This window comes from Salvelinus alpinus, chromosome 21 (genome assembly GCF_045679555.1).
Source record: "Salvelinus alpinus chromosome 21, SLU_Salpinus.1, whole genome shotgun sequence".
In the NCBI taxonomy this organism is placed as follows: domain Eukaryota; kingdom Metazoa; phylum Chordata; class Actinopteri; order Salmoniformes; family Salmonidae; genus Salvelinus; species Salvelinus alpinus.
This window is the reverse complement of record NC_092106.1, coordinates 47829484-47849483: the sequence shown is the minus strand read 5'-3', so window position 1 is coordinate 47849483 and position 20000 is coordinate 47829484. Positions and strand designations below refer to the sequence as shown.

Here is a 20000-nt window from a genome sequence, read left to right as displayed (position 1 = left end):
TGGGGGAGTATCCTGCTCTCTGTTACACCTCAGCGTTGTCACCTCCTCCTTCAGTGCCATGTGTGCCTCTTTAAGTTCTCTCACCTCAGTCCGTAGAGCAGCCAGCTCTCTCAGACAGCCGTCCATCTCCACCTTCTGCCCTCCGGGTCTTGTTGGGGGGGTGTTGTTGTGCTGGTCTGTTTTGTGGGTTTGTTCTGTCTGGATTGTGTGGACCAGCTCTCTGAGCTCCACCATGTCTCTCTCCAGCTCTGTGAATGTATCTCTCTCAATGATGGAGGAGGAGTGCAGTTGTGGGACCTGGGTGTGTTCAGTGCTGGGGGGGTGACTATCCTCGTCTGCGGAACAGTTTGAAGAGGTGTGATCAGACTCACTCAGGATGGAAGAGTCGTCACAGAAAGAGAGCTTTTCCTGCTGTGCTCTCACTTTAATCCCGTAAAAGTCCTGCTGGAAGTGCATGAGGATGCCCTGCACCATTACTGTCCCAGACTTGTACACAACGACAGAGGTTGTTTCATTTTCTTCAATGTCTAGTATTCTAGTATTCTAGTATTCTAGTATTCTAGTATTCTAGTATTCTGGCCCAGAGTTTCCATGCTGGGCCAATACCCTCTCTCTTGACATAGGGGTAGTGTGCTTTTATAGCACTGTGCCATGCCAGGGGACGGTCTGTGTTAATATAGCACTGTGCCATGCCAGGGGATGGTCTGTGTTAATATAGCACTGTGCCATGCCAGGGGATGGTCTGTGTTAATATACCACTGTGCCATGCCAGGGGACGGTCTGGTTAATATACCACTGTGCCATGCCAGGGGATGGTCTGTGTTAATATACCACTGTGCCATGCCAGGGGACGGTCTGTGTTAATATACCACTGTGCCATGCCAGGGGATGGTCTGTGTTAATATAGCACTGTGCCATGCCAGGGGATGGTCTGTGTTAATATAGCACTGTGCCATGCCAGGGGATGGTCTGTGTTAATATACCACTGTGCCATGCCAGGGGATGGTCTGTGTTAATATAGCACTGTGCCATGCCAGGGGATGGTCTGTGTTAATATACCACTGTGCCATGCCAGGGGATGGTCTGTGTTAATATACCACTGTGCCATGCCAGGGGATGGTCTGTGTTAATATACCACTGTGCCATGCCAGGGGATGGTCTGTGTTAATATACCACTGTGCCATGCCAGGGGATGGTCTGTGTTAATATAGCACTGTGCCATGCCAGGGGACGGTCTGGTTAATATACCACTGTGCCATGCCAGGGGATGGTCTGTGTTAATATAGCACTGTGCCATGCCAGGGGACGGTCTGGTTAATATACCACTGTGCCATGCCAGGGGATGGTCTGTGTTAATATACCACTGTGCCATGCCAGGGGACGGTCTGGTTAATATACCACTGTGCCATGCCAGGGGATGGTCTGTGTTAATATAGCACTGTGCCATGCCAGGGGATGGTCTGTGTTAATATAGCACTGTGCCATGCCAGGGGATGGTCTGTGTTAATATAGCACTGTGCCATGCCAGGGGATGGTCTGTGTTAATATAGCACTGTGCCATGCCAGGGGATGGTCTGGTTAATATAGCACTGTGCCATGCCAGGGGATGGTCTGTGTTAATATAGCACTGTGCCATGCCAGGGGATGGTCTGTGTTAATATAGCACTGTGCCATGCCAGGGGATGGTCTGTGTTAATATAGCACTGTGCCATGCCAGGGGATGGTCTGTGTTAATATACCACTGTGCCATGCCAGGGGATGGTCTGTGTTAATATACCACTGTGCCATGCCAGGGGACGGTCTGGTTAATATACCACTGTGCCATGCCAGGGGATGGTCTGTGTTAATATAGCACTGTGCCATGCCAGGGGATGGTCTGTGTTAATATAGCACTGTGCCATGCCAGGGGACGGTCTGGTTAATATACCACTGTGCCATGCCAGGGGATGGTCTGTGTTAATATAGCACTGTGCCATGCCAGGGGATGGTCTGTGTTAATATAGCACTGTGCCATGCCAGGGGATGGTCTGTGTTAATATAGCACTGTGCCATGCCAGGGGATGGTCTTGTTAATATAGCACTGTGCCATGCCAGGGGAGGGTCTGTGTTAATATAGCACCATGCCAGGGGATGGTCTGGTTAATATAGCACTGTGCCATGTCAGGGGATGGTCTGTGTTAATATAGCACTGTGCCATGCCAGGGGATGGTCTTGTTAATATAGCACTGTGCCATGCCAGGGGATGGTCTTGTTAATATAGCACTGTGCCATGCCAGGGGAGGGTCTGTGTTAATATAGCACCATGCCAGGGGATGGTCTGGTTAATATAGCACTGTGCCATGTCAGGGGATGGTCTGTGTTAATATAGCACTGTGCCATGCCAGGGGATGGTCTTGTTAATATAGCACTGTGCCATGCCAGGGGATGGTCTGTGTTAATATAGCACTGTGCCATGCCAGGGGATGGTCTGGTTAATATACCACTGTGCCATGCCAGGGGATGGTCTGTGTTAATATACCACTGTGCCATGCCAGGGGATGGTCTGGTTAATATAGCACTGTGCCATGCCAGGGGATGGTCTGGTTAATATACCACTGTGCCATGCCAGGGGATGGTCTGTGTTAATATAGCACTGTGCCATGCCAGGGGATGGTCTGTGTTAATATACCACTGTGCCATGCCAGGGGATGGTCTGTGTTAATATAGCACTGTGCCATGCCAGGGGATGGTCTGGTTAATATACCACTGTGCCATGCCAGGGGATGGTCTGTGTTAATATAACACTGTGCCATGCCAGGGGATGGTCTGTGTTAATATACCACTGTGCCATGCCAGGGGATGGTCTGTGTTAATATAGCACTGTGCCATGCCAGGGGATGGTCTGGTTAATATACCACTGTGCCATGCCAGGGGATGGTCTGTGTTAATATAACACTGTGCCATGCCAGGGGATGGTCTGTGTTAATATAGTACTGTGACATGCCAGGGGATGGTCTGGTTAATATAGCACCATGCCAGGGGATGGTATGGTTAATATAGCACCATGCCAGGGGATGGTCTGTGTTAATATAGTACTGTGACATGCCAGGGGATGGTCTGGTTAATATAGCACCATGCCAGGGGATGGTCTGGTTAATATACCACTGTGCCATGCCAGGGGATGGTCTGGTTAATATACCACTGTGCCATGCCAGGGGATGGTCTGGTTAATATACCACTGTGCCATGCCAGGGGATGGTCTGTGTTAATATACCACTGTGCCATGCCAGGGGATGGTCTGGTTAATATAGCACTGTGCCATGCCAGGGGATGGTCTGGTTAATATACCACTGTGCCATGCCAGGGGATGGTCTGTGTTAATATAGCACTGTGCCATGCCAGGGGATGGTCTGTGTTAATATACCACTGTGCCATGCCAGGGGATGGTCTGTGTTAATATAGCACTGTGCCATGCCAGGGGATGGTCTGGTTAATATACCACTGTGCCATGCCAGGGGATGGTCTGTGTTAATATAACACTGTGCCATGCCAGGGGATGGTCTGTGTTAATATACCACTGTGCCATGCCAGGGGATGGTCTGTGTTAATATAGCACTGTGCCATGCCAGGGGATGGTCTGGTTAATATACCACTGTGCCATGCCAGGGGATGGTCTGTGTTAATATAACACTGTGCCATGCCAGGGGATGGTCTGTGTTAATATAGTACTGTGACATGCCAGGGGATGGTCTGGTTAATATAGCACCATGCCAGGGGATGGTATGGTTAATATAGCACCATGCCAGGGGATGGTCTGTGTTAATATAGTACTGTGACATGCCAGGGGATGGTCTGGTTAATATAGCACCATGCCAGGGGATGGTCTGGTTAATATACCACTGTGCCATGCCAGGGGATGGTCTGGTTAATATACCACTGTGCCATGCCAGGGGATGGTCTGGTTAATATACCACTGTGCCATGCCAGGGGATGGTCTGGTTAATATACCACTGTGCCATGCCAGGGGATGGTCTGGTTAATATACCACTGTGACATGCCAGGGGATGGTCTGGTTAATATAGCACTGTGACATGCCAGGGGATGGTCTGGTTAATATAGCACTGTGCCATGCCAGGGGATGGTCTGTGTTAATATAGCACTGTGCCATGCCAGGGGATGGTCTGTGTTAATATAGCACTGTGCCATGCCAGGGGATGGTCTGTGTTAATATAGCACTGTGCCATGCCAGGGGATGGTCTGTGTTAATATAGCACTGTGCCATGCCAGGGGATGGTCTGTGTTAATATACCACTGTGCCATGCCAGGGGATGGTCTGTGTTAATATACCACTGTGCCATGCCAGGGGACGGTCTGGTTAATATACCACTGTGCCATGCCAGGGGATGGTCTGTGTTAATATAGCACTGTGCCATGCCAGGGGATGGTCTGTGTTAATATAGCACTGTGCCATGCCAGGGGACGGTCTGGTTAATATACCACTGTGCCATGCCAGGGGATGGTCTGTGTTAATATAGCACTGTGCCATGCCAGGGGATGGTCTGTGTTAATATAGCACTGTGCCATGCCAGGGGATGGTCTGTGTTAATATAGCACTGTGCCATGCCAGGGGATGGTCTTGTTAATATAGCACTGTGCCATGCCAGGGGAGGGTCTGTGTTAATATAGCACCATGCCAGGGGATGGTCTGGTTAATATAGCACTGTGCCATGTCAGGGGATGGTCTGTGTTAATATAGCACTGTGCCATGCCAGGGGATGGTCTTGTTAATATAGCACTGTGCCATGCCAGAGGATGGTCTGGTTAATATACCACTGTGCCATGCCAGGGGATGGTCTTGTTAATATAGCACTGTGCCATGCCAGGGGATGGTCTTGTTAATATAGCACTGTGCCATGCCAGGGGATGGTCTGTGTTAATATAGCACTGTGCCATGCCAGGGGATGGTCTGTGTTAATATACCACTGTGCCATGCCAGGGGATGGTCTGTGTTAATATAGCACTGTGCCATGCCAGGGGATGGTCTGTGTTAATATAGCACTGTGCCATGCCAGGGGATGGTCTGGTTAATATACCACTGTGCCATGCCAGGGGATGGTCTGTGTTAATATAACACTGTGCCATGCCAGGGGATGGTCTGTGTTAATATACCACTGTGCCATGCCAGGGGATGGTCTGTGTTAATATAGCACTGTGCCATGCCAGGGGATGGTCTGGTTAATATACCACTGTGCCATGCCAGGGGATGGTCTGTGTTAATATAACACTGTGCCATGCCAGGGGATGGTCTGTGTTAATATAGTACTGTGACATGCCAGGGGATGGTCTGGTTAATATAGCACCATGCCAGGGGATGGTCTGGTTAATATAGCACCATGCCAGGGGATGGTCTGTGTTAATATAGTACTGTGACATGCCAGGGGATGGTCTGGTTAATATAGCACCATGCCAGGGGATGGTCTGGTTAATATACCACTGTGCCATGCCAGGGGATGGTCTGGTTAATATACCACTGTGCCATGCCAGGGGATGGTCTGGTTAATATACCACTGTGCCATGCCAGGGGAGGGTCTGTGTTAATATAGCACCATGCCAGGGGATGGTCTGGTTAATATAGCACTGTGCCATGTCAGGGGATGGTCTGTGTTAATATAGCACTGTGCCATGCCAGGGGATGGTCTTGTTAATATAGCACTGTGCCATGCCAGGGGATGGTCTTGTTAATATAGCACTGTGCCATGCCAGGGGAGGGTCTGTGTTAATATAGCACCATGCCAGGGGATGGTCTGGTTAATATAGCACTGTGCCATGTCAGGGGATGGTCTGTGTTAATATAGCACTGTGCCATGCCAGGGGATGGTCTTGTTAATATAGCACTGTGCCATGCCAGGGGATGGTCTGTGTTAATATAGCACTGTGCCATGCCAGGGGATGGTCTGGTTAATATACCACTGTGCCATGCCAGGGGATGGTCTGTGTTAATATACCACTGTGCCATGCCAGGGGATGGTCTGGTTAATATAGCACTGTGCCATGCCAGGGGATGGTCTGGTTAATATACCACTGTGCCATGCCAGGGGATGGTCTGTGTTAATATAGCACTGTGCCATGCCAGGGGATGGTCTGTGTTAATATACCACTGTGCCATGCCAGGGGATGGTCTGTGTTAATATAGCACTGTGCCATGCCAGGGGATGGTCTGGTTAATATACCACTGTGCCATGCCAGGGGATGGTCTGTGTTAATATAACACTGTGCCATGCCAGGGGATGGTCTGTGTTAATATACCACTGTGCCATGCCAGGGGATGGTCTGTGTTAATATAGCACTGTGCCATGCCAGGGGATGGTCTGGTTAATATACCACTGTGCCATGCCAGGGGATGGTCTGTGTTAATATAACACTGTGCCATGCCAGGGGATGGTCTGTGTTAATATAGTACTGTGACATGCCAGGGGATGGTCTGGTTAATATAGCACCATGCCAGGGGATGGTATGGTTAATATAGCACCATGCCAGGGGATGGTCTGTGTTAATATAGTACTGTGACATGCCAGGGGATGGTCTGGTTAATATAGCACCATGCCAGGGGATGGTCTGGTTAATATACCACTGTGCCATGCCAGGGGATGGTCTGGTTAATATACCACTGTGCCATGCCAGGGGATGGTCTGGTTAATATACCACTGTGCCATGCCAGGGGATGGTCTGGTTAATATACCACTGTGCCATGCCAGGGGATGGTCTGGTTAATATACCACTGTGACATGCCAGGGGATGGTCTGGTTAATATAGCACTGTGACATGCCAGGGGATGGTCTGGTTAATATAGCACTGTGCCATGCCAGGGGATGGTCTGTGTTAATATAGCACTGTGCCATGCCAGGGGATGGTCTGTGTTAATATAGCACTGTGCCATGCCAGGGGATGGTCTGTGTTAATATAGCACTGTGCCATGCCAGGGGATGGTCTGTGTTAATATAGCACTGTGCCATGCCAGGGGATGGTCTGTGTTAATATACCACTGTGCCATGCCAGGGGATGGTCTGTGTTAATATACCACTGTGCCATGCCAGGGGACGGTCTGGTTAATATACCACTGTGCCATGCCAGGGGATGGTCTGTGTTAATATAGCACTGTGCCATGCCAGGGGATGGTCTGTGTTAATATAGCACTGTGCCATGCCAGGGGACGATCTGGTTAATATACCACTGTGCCATGCCAGGGGATGGTCTGTGTTAATATAGCACTGTGCCATGCCAGGGGATGGTCTGTGTTAATATAGCACTGTGCCATGCCAGGGGATGGTCTGTGTTAATATAGCACTGTGCCATGCCAGGGGATGGTCTTGTTAATATAGCACTGTGCCATGCCAGAGGAGGGTCTGTGTTAATATAGCACCATGCCAGGGGATGGTCTGGTTAATATAGCACTGTGCCATGTCAGGGGATGGTCTGTGTTAATATAGCACTGTGCCATGCCAGGGGATGGTCTTGTTAATATAGCACTGTGCCATGCCAGAGGATGGTCTGGTTAATATACCACTGTGCCATGCCAGGGGATGGTCTTGTTAATATAGCACTGTGCCATGCCAGGGGATGGTCTTGTTAATATAGCACTGTGCCATGCCAGGGGATGGTCTGTGTTAATATAGCACTGTGCCATGCCAGGGGATGGTCTGGTTAATATACCACTGTGCCATGCCAGGGGATGGTCTGTGTTAATATACCACTGTGCCATGCCAGGGGATGGTCTGTGTTAATATAGCACTGTGCCATGCAAGGGGATGGTCTGTGTTAATATACCACTGTGCCATGCCAGGGGATGGTCTGTGTTAATATAGCACTGTGCCATGCCAGGGGATGGTCTGGTTAATATACCACTGTGCCATGCCAGGGGATGGTCTGTGTTAATATAACACTGTGCCATGCCAGGGGATGGTCTGTGTTAATATACCACTGTGCCATGCCAGGGGATGGTCTGTGTTAATATAGCACTGTGCCATGCCAGGGGATGGTCTGGTTAATATACCACTGTGCCATGCCAGGGGATGGTCTGTGTTAATATAACACTGTGCCATGCCAGGGGATGGTCTGTGTTAATATAGTACTGTGACATGCCAGGGGATGGTCTGGTTAATATAGCACCATGCCAGGGGATGGTCTGGTTAATATAGCACCATGCCAGGGGATGGTCTGTGTTAATATAGTACTGTGACATGCCAGGGGATGGTCTGGTTAATATAGCACCATGCCAGGGGATGGTCTGGTTAATATACCACTGTGCCATGCCAGGGGATGGTCTGGTTAATATACCACTGTGCCATGCCAGGGGATGGTCTGGTTAATATACCACTGTGCCATGCCAGGGGATGGTCTGGTTAATATACCACTGTGACATGCCAGGGGATGGTCTGGTTAATATAGCACTGTGACATGCCAGGGGATGGTCTGGTTAATATAGCACTGTGCCATGCCAGGGGACGGTCTGGTTAATATAGCACTGTGCCATGCCAGGGGATGGTCTGTGTTAATATACCACTGTGCCATGCCAGGGGACGGTCTGGTTAATATAGCACTGTGCCATGCCAGGGGATGGTCTGGTTAATATACCACTGTGCCATGCCAGGGGACGGTCTGGTTAATATAGCACTGTGCCATGCCAGGGGATGGTCTGTGTTAATATAGCACTGTGCCATGCCAGGGGATGGTCTGTGTTAATATAGCACTGTGCCATGCCAGGGGATGGTCTGGTTAATATACCACTGTGCCATGCCAGGGGATGGTCTGTGTTAATATAGCACTGTGCCATGCCAGGGGATGGTCTGTGTTAATATAGCACTGTGCCATGCCAGGGGATGGTCTGTGTTAATATAGCACTGTGCCATGCCAGGGGATGGTCTGTGTTAATATAGCACTGTGACATGCCAGGGGAGGGTCTGTGTTAATATAGTACTGTGACATGCCAGGGGATGGTCTGGTTAATATAGCACCATGCCAGGGGATGGTCTGGTTAATATACCACTGTGCCATGCCAGGGGATGGTCTGGTTAATATACCACTGTGCCATGCCAGGGGATGGTCTGGTTAATATAGCACTGTGCCATGCCAGGGGATGGTCTGGTTAATATACCACTGTGCCATGCCAGGGGATGGTCTTGTTAATATAGCACTGTGCCATGCCAGGGGATGGTCTGGTTAATATAGCACTGTGACATGCCAGGGGATGGTCTGGTTAATATAGCACTGTGCCATGCCAGGGGACGGTCTGGTTAATATAGCACTGTGCCATGCCAGGGGATGGTCTGTGTTAATATACCACTGTGCCATGCCAGGGGACGGTCTGGTTAATATAGCACTGTGCCATGCCAGGGGATGGTCTGGTTAATATACCACTGTGCCATGCCAGGGGACGGTCTGGTTAATATAGCACTGTGCCATTCCAGGGGATGGTCTGGTTAATATAGCACTGTGCCATGTCAGGGGATGGTCTGGTTAATATAGCACTGTGCCATGCCAGGGGATGGCCTGGTTAATATAACACCATGCCAGGGGATGGTCTGGTTAATATACCACTGTGCCATGCCAGGGGATGGCCTGGTTAATATAACACCATGCCAGGGGATGGTCTGGTTAATATTGCACCATGCCAGGGGATGGTCTGGTTAATATAGCACCATGCCAGGGGATGGTCTGGTTAATATTGCACCATGCCAGGGGATGGCCTGGTTAATATAACACCATGCCAGGGGATGGTCTGGTTAATATTGCACCATGCCAGGGGATGGTCTGGTTAATATACCACTGTGCCATGCCAGGGGATGGTCTTGTTAATATAGCACTGTGCCATGCCAGGGGATGGTCTGGTTAATATAGCACTGTGACATGCCAGGGGATGGTCTGGTTAATATAGCACTGTGCCATGCCAGGGGACGGTCTGGTTAATATAGCACTGTGCCATGCCAGGGGATGGTCTGTGTTAATATACCACTGTGCCATGCCAGGGGACGGTCTGGTTAATATAGCACTGTGCCATGCCAGGGGATGGTCTGGTTAATATACCACTGTGCCATGCCAGGGGACGGTCTGGTTAATATAGCACTGTGCCATGCCAGGGGATGGTCTGGTTAATATAGCACTGTGCCATGTCAGGGGATGGTCTGGTTAATATAGCACTGTGCCATGCCAGGGGATGGCCTGGTTAATATAACACCATGCCAGGGGATGGTCTGGTTAATATACCACTGTGCCATGCCAGGGGATGGCCTGGTTAATATAACACCATGCCAGGGGATGGTCTGGTTAATATTGCACCATGCCAGGGGATGGTCTGGTTAATATAGCACCATGCCAGGGGATGGTCTGGTTAATATTGCACCATGCCAGGGGATGGCCTGGTTAATATAACACCATGCCAGGGGATGGTCTGTTTAATATTGCACCATGCCAGGGGATGGTCTGGTTAATATTGCACCATGCCAGGGGATGGTCTGGTTAATATAGCACCATGCCAGGGGATGGTCTGGTTAATATTGCACCATGCCAGGGGATGGCCTGGTTAATATAACACCATGCCAGGGGATGGTCTGGTTAATATAGCACCATGCCAGGGGATGGTCTGGTTAATATTGCACCATGCCAGGGGATGGCCTGGTTAATATAACACCATGCCAGGGGATGGTCTGGTTAATATTGCACCATGCCAGGGGATGGTCTGGTTAATATAGCACCATGCCAGGGGATGGTCTGGTTAATATTGCACCATGCCAGGGGATGGTCTGGTTAATATACCACTGTACCATGCCAGGGGATGGTCTGGTTAATATTGCACCATGCCAGGGGATGGTCTGGTTAATATAGCACCATGCCAGGGGATGGTCTGGTTAATATACCACTGTACCATGCCAGGGGATGGTCTGGTTAATATACCACTGTACCATGCCAGGGGATGGTCTGGTTAATATACCACTGTACCATGCCAGGGGATGGTCTGGTTAATATAGCACTGTACCATGCCAGGGGATGGTCTGGTTAATATACCACTGTACCATGCCAGGGGATGGTCTGGTTAATATACCACTGTACCATGCCAGGGGATGGTCTGGTTAATATAGCACCATGCCAGGGGATGGTCTGGTTAATATACCACTGTACCATGCCAGGGGATGGTCTGGTTAATATAGCACCATGCCAGGGGATGGTCTGGTTAATATAGCACCATGCCAGGGGATGGTCTGGTTAATATAGCACTGTGCCAGGGGATGGTCTGGTTAATATAGCACCATGCCAGGGGATGGTCTGGTTAATATAGCACCATGCCAGGGGATGGTCTGGTTAATATAGCACCGTGCCAGGGGATGGTCTGGTTAATATAGCACCATGCCAGGGGATGGTCTGGTTAATATAGCACCGTGCCAGGGGATGGTCTGGTTAATATAGCACTGTGCCAGGGGATGGTCTGGTTAATATAGCACCATGCCAGGGGATGGTCTGGTTAATATACCACCATGCCAGGGGATGGTCTGGTTAATATACCACTGTACCATGCCAGGGGAGGGTCTGTGTAGAAAATTAAGTCGCTTACGTTCCCCTCTTTGTAGCAGTCAGCAAATAGTGTCTCTGGATTGTCCTTAAGGAGCTTCTTTTAGTACTTATTCCATGCAGTGTTATTTTTAATATCCATGGGGTACTGTACTGCGATGACATCTGCATTTGGATGGGTGGAGGCTGTAAATCTATGCTGCCATTGTTAGGCTCACCAGTTTTCACACCCTTCACTTCACACTTCAGTGCTAAATCAAGTTGCAGCCAGGTCTGTTCTGTCCTAGCAGCTTGGCTATTTTATTTATTAAGCTTTATATAACAAAATAACCTAGAGATTGTTGTCTTTTACTTTTAGCCTTCAGAAGTAGGTTCAGACTGAACACTACTGACTCAGTGTTGTGATGGATGTATTTCCAGGTTCAGACTGAACACTACTCACTCAGTGATGTGATGGATGTATTTCCAGGTTCAGACTGAACATTACCCACTCAGTGTTTAATGGATGTATTTCCAGGTTCAGACTGAACACTACTCACTCAGTGTTGTGATGGATGTATTTCCAGGTTCAGACTGAACACTACTCACTCAGTGATGTGTTGGAATGGTATTTCCAGGTTCAGACTGAACATTACTCACTCAGTGATGTGATGGATGTATTTCCAGGTTCAGACTGAACATTACTCACTCAGTGTTGTGATGGATGTATTTCCAGGTTCAGACTGAACACTACTGACTCAGTGATGTGTTGGATGGTATTTCCAGGTTCAGACTGAACACTACTGACTCAGTGATGTGTTGGATGGTATTTCCAGGTTCAGACTGAACACTACTGACTCAGTGATGTGTTGGGTGGTATTTCCAGGTTCAGACTGAACATTACTCACTCAGTGTTGTGATGGATGTATTTCCAGGTTCAGACTGAACACTACTGACTCAGTGATGTGTTGGATGGTATTTCCAGGTTCAGACTGAACACTACTGACTCAGTGATGTGTTGGGTGGTATTTCCAGGTTCAGACTGAACATTACTGACTCAGTGTTGTGATGGATGTATTTCCAGGTTCAGACTGAACACTACTGACTCAGTGATGTGATGGATGTATTTCCAGGTTCAGACTGAACACTACTGACTCAGTGTTGTGATGGATGTATTTCCAGGTTCCTCTGTGTTTCTTCTGCAGGTTTGTTAGAAGTTTTTCTTCTCGATAGTCCTTGGTAGTAAGAATCCCTTCAGGTAATTTTCTCCAAAATCAAGGTTTTAGTTATGGAATTTTGATTTGGTTTGAAGGTTTTGATGTAGAGGGTAGTATCCTGTATAAGTCCTTGCATAAAAAAAATCCAAGTTTATCTACATTTATCCAACTATAATTGATGATCTCTCCTCTCTCTCCCTCCTCTCTCTCCTCCCTCTTTCTCCTCTCTCTCACTCTCCGCTCTCTCCTCTCTCCCTCCTCTCTCCCCCCTTTCATACCTCTCTCACTCTCCTCTCTCTCCCTCCTCTCCCTCCTCTCTCACTCTCCCTCTCCTCTCTCTCCCTCCTCTCCTCCCTCTCCCTCCTCTTTTCCTCCTCTCTCTCCTCCTTCTCCCTCCTCTCTCTCCTCCCTCCCTCTCCTCCCTCTCTCTCCTCTCTCTCCCTCCTCTCTCTCCTCCCTCTCCCTCCTCTCGCTCCTCCTTCTCCCTCCTCTCTCTCCTCCCTCCCTCTCCTCCCTCTCTCTCCTCCCTCTCCCTCCTCTCTCTCCTCCCTCTCCCTCCGCTCTCTCCTCACTCACTCTCCTCCCTCTCCCTCCTCTCTCTCCTCCCTCTCCCTCCGCTCTCTCCTCACTCACTCTCCGCCCTCTCTCTCCTCTCTCTCCTCCCTCTCCCTCCTCTCTCTCCTCCCTCTCCTTCCTCTCTCTCCTCCCTCCCTCTCCTCCCTCTCTCTCCCTCCTTTCTCCTCCATCTCCCTCCTCTCTCTCCTCCCTCTCCCTCCTCCCTCTCCTCCCTCTCCTCCCTCTCCTCTCTCCCTCCTCCCTCTCCCCCCTCTCTCTCCTCCCTCTCCCTCCTCTCTCCCTCCTCCCTCTCCCTCCTCTCTCTCCTCCCTCCCTCACCCTCCTCTCTCTCCTCTCTCTCCTCCCTCTCCTCTCTCTCCTCCCTGTCCCTCCTCTCTCCCTCCTCTCCCTCCTCTCTCTCCCTCCCTCTCCTCCTCTCTCCCTCCTCTCTTTCCTCCCTCTCCCTCCTCTCTCTCCTCCCTCTCTCTCCTCTCTCTCCTCCCTCTCCCTCCTCTCTCTCCTCCCTCTCCTCCCTCTCCCTCCTCTCCCTCCTCTCTCTCCTCCCTCTCCCTCTTCTCTCTCCTCTATCTCCTCCCTGTCCCTCCTCTCTCCCACCTCTCCATCCTCTCTCTCCTCCCTCTCCTCCTCTCTCTCCTCCCTCTCCCTCCTCTCTCTCCTCCCTCTCCCTCCTCTCTCTCCTCTCTCTCCTCCCTCTCCCTCCTCTCTCTCCTCTCCTCTCCCTCCTCTCTCCCTCCTCTCTCCCTCCTCTCTCTCCTCCCTCTCCTCCCTCCCTCTCCTCCCTCTCTCTCCTCTCTCTCCTCTCTCTCCTCTCTCTCCTCCCTCTCCTCCCTCTCTCTCCTCTCTCTCCCCCCTATAGAACTATAAGGAGTTGGAGTTGTTGCGGCTGGTGTATTACGGAGGTGTACAGCATGACATCAGGAAGGAAGTCTGGCCCTTCCTGCTGGGTCACTACAAGTTTGGCATGGGCAAGAAGGACATGAGCCAGGTAGCTAACACAATACATCATATACACGTCAACTGGAGGGTGTGTCTGAGTATGCTTGAGTGAGGGTTTTTATCATTCTCTGACTGTCTAGTCATCTGTCTTTCTCTCTGTGTGTCTCTGTGTGCAGAGATATGTCTGTCTGTCTGTCTGTCTGTCTGTCTGTCTGTCTGTCTGTCTGTCTGTCTGTCTGTCTGTCTGTCTGTCTGTCTGTCTGTCTGTCTGTCTGTCTGTCTGTCTGTCTGTCTGTCTGTCTGTCTGTCTGTCTGTCTGTCTGTCTGTCTGTATATTTGTGTCAATCTGTGTTATAACATCTTGCCACATTTAGTACTCCCCACCGGAGACGGGGGTTCAATACTTGTGTCCATCCCTTCCTACTGTCTCCCCCTCTGTTTTCAACTGTCTGAATAAAATGTAACATTTAAAAATATATTTTAAAACATCTTATCACACCATGCTTGTCTGTAGATCGATGAGAAGATCAGTGCACGGTATCAGCAGGTGATGAAGGAGTGGAAGGCCTGCGAGGTGGTAGTCAAACAGAGAGAGAAGGAGATGCAGTCGGCCATCTTTGCTAAGCTGTCTTCAGGAAGCAGCATAGACAGCCACGTCCTCCGACTCATACACAGAGACTCCACTCTCAGCAACGAGGTGGGTGACACAGATTGATTGGTTGGTTGGCGGGTTGATCAATTGGTTGGTAACCCATCTCTACTACCACCTCTCTCTTGTCTCTACCCCTCCGCCCCTCTTCCCCCCTCCTCTTCACCCCCTCCCTCCTCCGCCTCCTCCCCCCTCCTCTCCCTCCTCCCCCCTTCCCCTCTTACCCCTCCCTCTTCACCCCCTCCCTACTCCCCCCCTCCTATTCACCCCCTCCCTACCCCCGTCCTCTTCATCCCCCCCTCCCCCCCGTCCACTTCACCCCCTCCCTCCTCCGGCTCCTCCCCCCTCCCCCCCCCTCCTCCCCCCTTCCCCTCTTACCCCTCCCTCTTCACCCCCTCCCTACTCCCCCCCTCCTATTCACCCCCTCCCTACCCCCGTCCTCTTCACCCCCCCCTCCCCCCGTCCTCTTCACCCCCTCCCTCCTCCGGCTCCTCCCCCCTCCTCCCCCCCTTCCCCTCTTACCCCTCCCTGCTCCCCCCCTTCCTACTCCCCCCCTTCCCCTCTTCACCCCCTCCCCCCAGGTGTTCATGTCAGTAGATGAGCCTGAGGTGGGGGGGCAGGACACCCCAGGGGGGGGCGGAGGAGACACCCCCGGCCACTCTACAGTGGTTCCCCCCTCAGCCGGAGGGGCACTAGTTCCTGATGAGCGCCCCCTAGTGGAGTTTGACTCCCCTGACTCCGGCCTCCCATCCTCCAGGAACTACTCTGTCACTTCCGGACACTCTCAGATTCTCTCCTCCATCGACGATGGACAGAGTACGGAGGAGGACGGGGGAGCAGGGGAAGAGGCGCGGACACAAGCACACAGTGCGACGGAAGAGAAGGAGCGACAGGATTCGTTAAGTGAGGAGAAGCTGTGTAGTCAGCTGGATAAGTTGATGACCAATGGGAATGGAGGAGCGGAGGGGATGCCTTCACTGTCCTCCTATACGGTAATGATTGGACACACACACACACACAATAGCACACACACACACACACACACACTATATTAAAAGAATATAGAAGAATATTAAAAGAAAAGCTGATGAAATTAATTGTTGGTGTGTGTGTGTGTGTGTGTGTGTGTGTGTGTGTGTGTGTGTGTGTGTGTGTGTGTGTGTGTGTGTGTGTGTGTGTGTGTGTGTGTGTGTGTGTGCTATTGTGTGTGTGTGTGTGTGTGTGTGTGTGTGTGTGTGTGTGTGTGTGTGTGTGTGTGTGTGTGTGTGTGTGTGTGTGTGTGTGTGTGTGTGTGTGTGTGTGTGTGTGTGTGTGTGTGTGTGTGTGTGTGTGTGTGTGTGTGTGTGTGTGCTGTGCAGATTGAGCTGCTGGACACAGTGGCTCTGAACCTCCACAGGATAGATAAGGATGTCCAGCGCTGTGACCGTAACTACTACTACTTTACCACCGCTAACCTGGAGAAACTACGCAACATCATGTGCAGGTAAACACACACACACACACTCACACACACACACACACACACAAGACACACTCACACACACACACACAAGACACACTCACACACACACAAGACACACTCACACACACACACACACAAGACACACTCACACACAAGACACACACACACACAAGACACACACACACACACAAGACACACACACACACACACACAAGACACACACACATACACACAAGACACACACAAGACACACACACACACACAAGACACACACACACACACACACACACACACACACACACACACACACACACACACACACACACACACACACACACACACACAAGACACACACAGACACACACACAAGACACACACACACACACACAAGACACACACAAGACACACACACACACATACACACACACACACACACTCTTTTATTTTCTCATTCACTCATTATTTCACTCTTTTTTTCATGTTTCTCTTCTCCCTCCCCCCTCTTCCTCCTCCTCTTCCTCTTCCTGTCCCAGCTATGTGTGGGATCACCTGGAGATGGGTTATGTCCAGGGGATGTGTGACCTGCTGGCTCCTCTTATGGTCATTCTGGACGATGGTAGGAACCTCAGACACCATGGTTGCCTCCTAAATGGCATCCTATCCCCTATGTAGTGCATTTAATTTCACCAGGGCCCTATGGGATCCTATCCCCTATGTAGTACACTTCTTTTCACCAGGGCCCTATGGAATCCTATCCCCTATGTAGTGCACTTCGTTTCACCAGGGCCCTATGGGATCCTATCCCCTATGTAGTACACTTCTTTTCAACAGGGCACTATGGGATCCTATCCCCTATGTAGTACACTTCTTTTCACCAGGGCCCTATGGAATCCTATCCCCTATGTAGTGCATTTCATTTCACCAGGGCCCTATGGGATCCTATCCCCTATGTAGTACACTTCTTTTCACCAGGGCCCTATGGAATCCTATCCCCTACGTAGTACACTTCTTTTCACCAGGGCCCTATGGGATCCTATCCCCTATGTAGTACACTTCTTTTCACCAGGGCACTATGGGATCCTATCCCCTATGTAGTACACTTCTTTTCACCAGGGCCCTATGGGATCCTATCCCCTATGTAGTACACTTCTTTTCACCAGGGCACTATGGGATCCTATCCCCTATGTAGTGCACTTCGTTTCACCAGGGCCCTATGGGACTCTATCCCCTATGTAGTGCACTTCGTTTCACCAGGGCCCTATGGGACTCTATCCCCTATGTAGTGCACTTCGTTTCACCAGGGCCCTATGGGACTCTATCCCCTATGTAGTGCACTTCGTTTCACCAGGGCCCTATGGGACTCTATCCCCTATGTAGTGCACTTCGTTTCACCAGGGCCCTATGGGACTCTATCCCCTATGTAGTGCACTTCGTTTCACCAGGGCCCTATGGGACTCTATCCCCTATGTAGTGCACTTCGTTTCACCAGGGCCCTATGGGACTCTATCCCCTATGTAGTGCACTTCGTTTCACCAGGGCCCTATGGGACTCTATCCCCTATGTAGTGCACTTCGTTTCACCAGGGCCCTATGGGACTCTATCCCCTATGTAGTGCACTTCGTTTCACCAGGGCCCTATGGGACTCTATCCCCTATGTAGTGCACTTCGTTTCACCAGGGCCCTATGGGACTCTATCCCCTATGTAGTGCACTTCGTTTCACCAGGGCCCTATGGGACTCTATCCCCTATGTAGTGCACTTCGTTTCACCAGGGCCCTATGGGACTCTATCCCCTATGTAGTGCACTTCGTTTCACCAGGGCCCTATGGGACTCTATCCCCTATGTAGTGCACTTCGTTTCACCAGGGCCCTATGGGACTCTATCCCCTATGTAGTGCACTTCGTTTCACCAGGGCCCTATGGGACTCTATCCCCTATGTAGTGCACTTCGTTTCACCAGGGCCCTATGGGACTCTATCCCCTATGTAGTGCACTTCGTTTCACCAGGGCCCTATGGGACTCTATCCCCTATGTAGTGCACTTCGTTTCACCAGGGCCCTATGGGACTCTATCCCCTATGTAGTGCACTTCGTTTCACCAGGGCCCTATGGGACTCTATCCCCTATGTAGTGCACTTCGTTTCACCAGGGCCCTATGGGACTCTATCCCCTATGTAGTGCACTTCGTTTCACCAGGGCCCTATGGGACTCTATCCCCTATGTAGTGCACTTCGTTTCACCAGGGCCCTATGGGACTCTATCCCCTATGTAGTGCACTTCGTTTCACCAGGGCCCTATGGGACTCTATCCCCTATGTAGTGCACTTCGTTTCACCAGGGCCCAATGGGACTCTATCCCCTATGTAGTGCACTTCGTTTCACCAGGGCCCAATGGGACTCTATCCCCTATGTAGTGCACTTCGTTTCACCAGGGCCCTATGGGACTCTATCCCCTATGTAGTGCACTTCGTTTCACCAGGGCCCTATGGGACTCTATCCCCTATGTAGTGCACTTCGTTTCACCAGGGCCCTATGGGACTCTATCCCCTATGTAGTGCACTTCGTTTCACCAGGGCCCTATGGGACTCTATCCCCTATGTAGTGCACTTCGTTTCACCAGGGCCCTATGGGACTCTATCCCCTATGTAGTGCACTTCGTTTCACCAGGGCCCTATGGGACTCTATCCCCTATGTAGTGCACTTCGTTTCACCAGGGCCCTATGGGACTCTATCCCCTATGTAGTGCACTTCGTTTCACCAGGGCCCTATGGGACTCTATCCCCTATGTAGTGCACTTCGTTTCACCAGGGCCCTATGGGACTCTATCCCCTATGTAGTGCACTTCGTTTCACCAGGGCCCTATGGGACTCTATCCCCTATGTAGTGCACTTCGTTTCACCAGGGCCCTATGGGACTCTATCCCCTATGTAGTGCACTTCGTTTCACCAGGGCCCTATGGGACTCTATCCCCTATGTAGTGCACTTCGTTTCACCAGGGCCCTATGGGACTCTATCCCCTATGTAGTGCACTTCGTTTCACCAGGGCCCTATGGGACTCTATCCCCTATGTAGTACACTTCGTTTCACCAGGGCCCTATGGGACTCTATCCCCTATGTAGTGCACTTCGTTTCACCAGGGCCCTATGGGACTCTATCCCCTATGTAGTGCACTTCGTTTCACCAGGGCCCTATGGGACTCTATCCCCTATGTAGTACACTTCGTTTCACCAGGGCCCTATGGGACTCTATCCCCTATGTAGTACACTTCGTTTCACCAGGGCCCTATGGGACTCTATCCCCTATGTAGTACACTTCGTTTCACCAGGGCCCTATGGGACTCTATCCCCTATGTAGTACACTTCGTTTCACCAGGGCCCTATGGGACTCTATCCCCTATGTAGTACACTTCGTTTCACCAGGGCCCTATGGGACTCTATCCCCTATGTAGTACACTTCGTTTCACCAGGGCCCTATGGGACTCTATCCCCTATGTAGTACACTTCGTTTCACCAGGGCCCTATGGGACTCTATCCCCTATGTAGTACACTTCGTTTCACCAGGGCCCTATGGGACTCTATCCCCTATGTAGTGCACTTCGTTTCACCAGGGCCCTATGGGACTCTATCCCCTATGTAGTGCACTTCGT

General features: G+C 50.8%; 1 protein-coding gene across 2 annotated transcripts in view; it reads left to right on the top strand.

Annotated features, from left to right (window-relative positions):
* The window catches only part of LOC139548400 (small G protein signaling modulator 2-like), a 189585-nt gene that overhangs the window by 157842 nt on the left and 11743 nt on the right, over positions 1-20000 (top strand). For both annotated transcript variants that reach the window (XM_071358074.1, XM_071358075.1), the window contains 5 exons: positions 14167-14295; positions 14761-14943; positions 15477-15887; positions 16254-16378; positions 16891-16973. In XM_071358074.1, coding sequence (XP_071214175.1) covers positions 14167-14295; positions 14761-14943; positions 15477-15887; positions 16254-16378; positions 16891-16973 — 931 coding nt within the window. The remainder of the gene's footprint in view (positions 1-14166; positions 14296-14760; positions 14944-15476; positions 15888-16253; positions 16379-16890; positions 16974-20000) is intronic.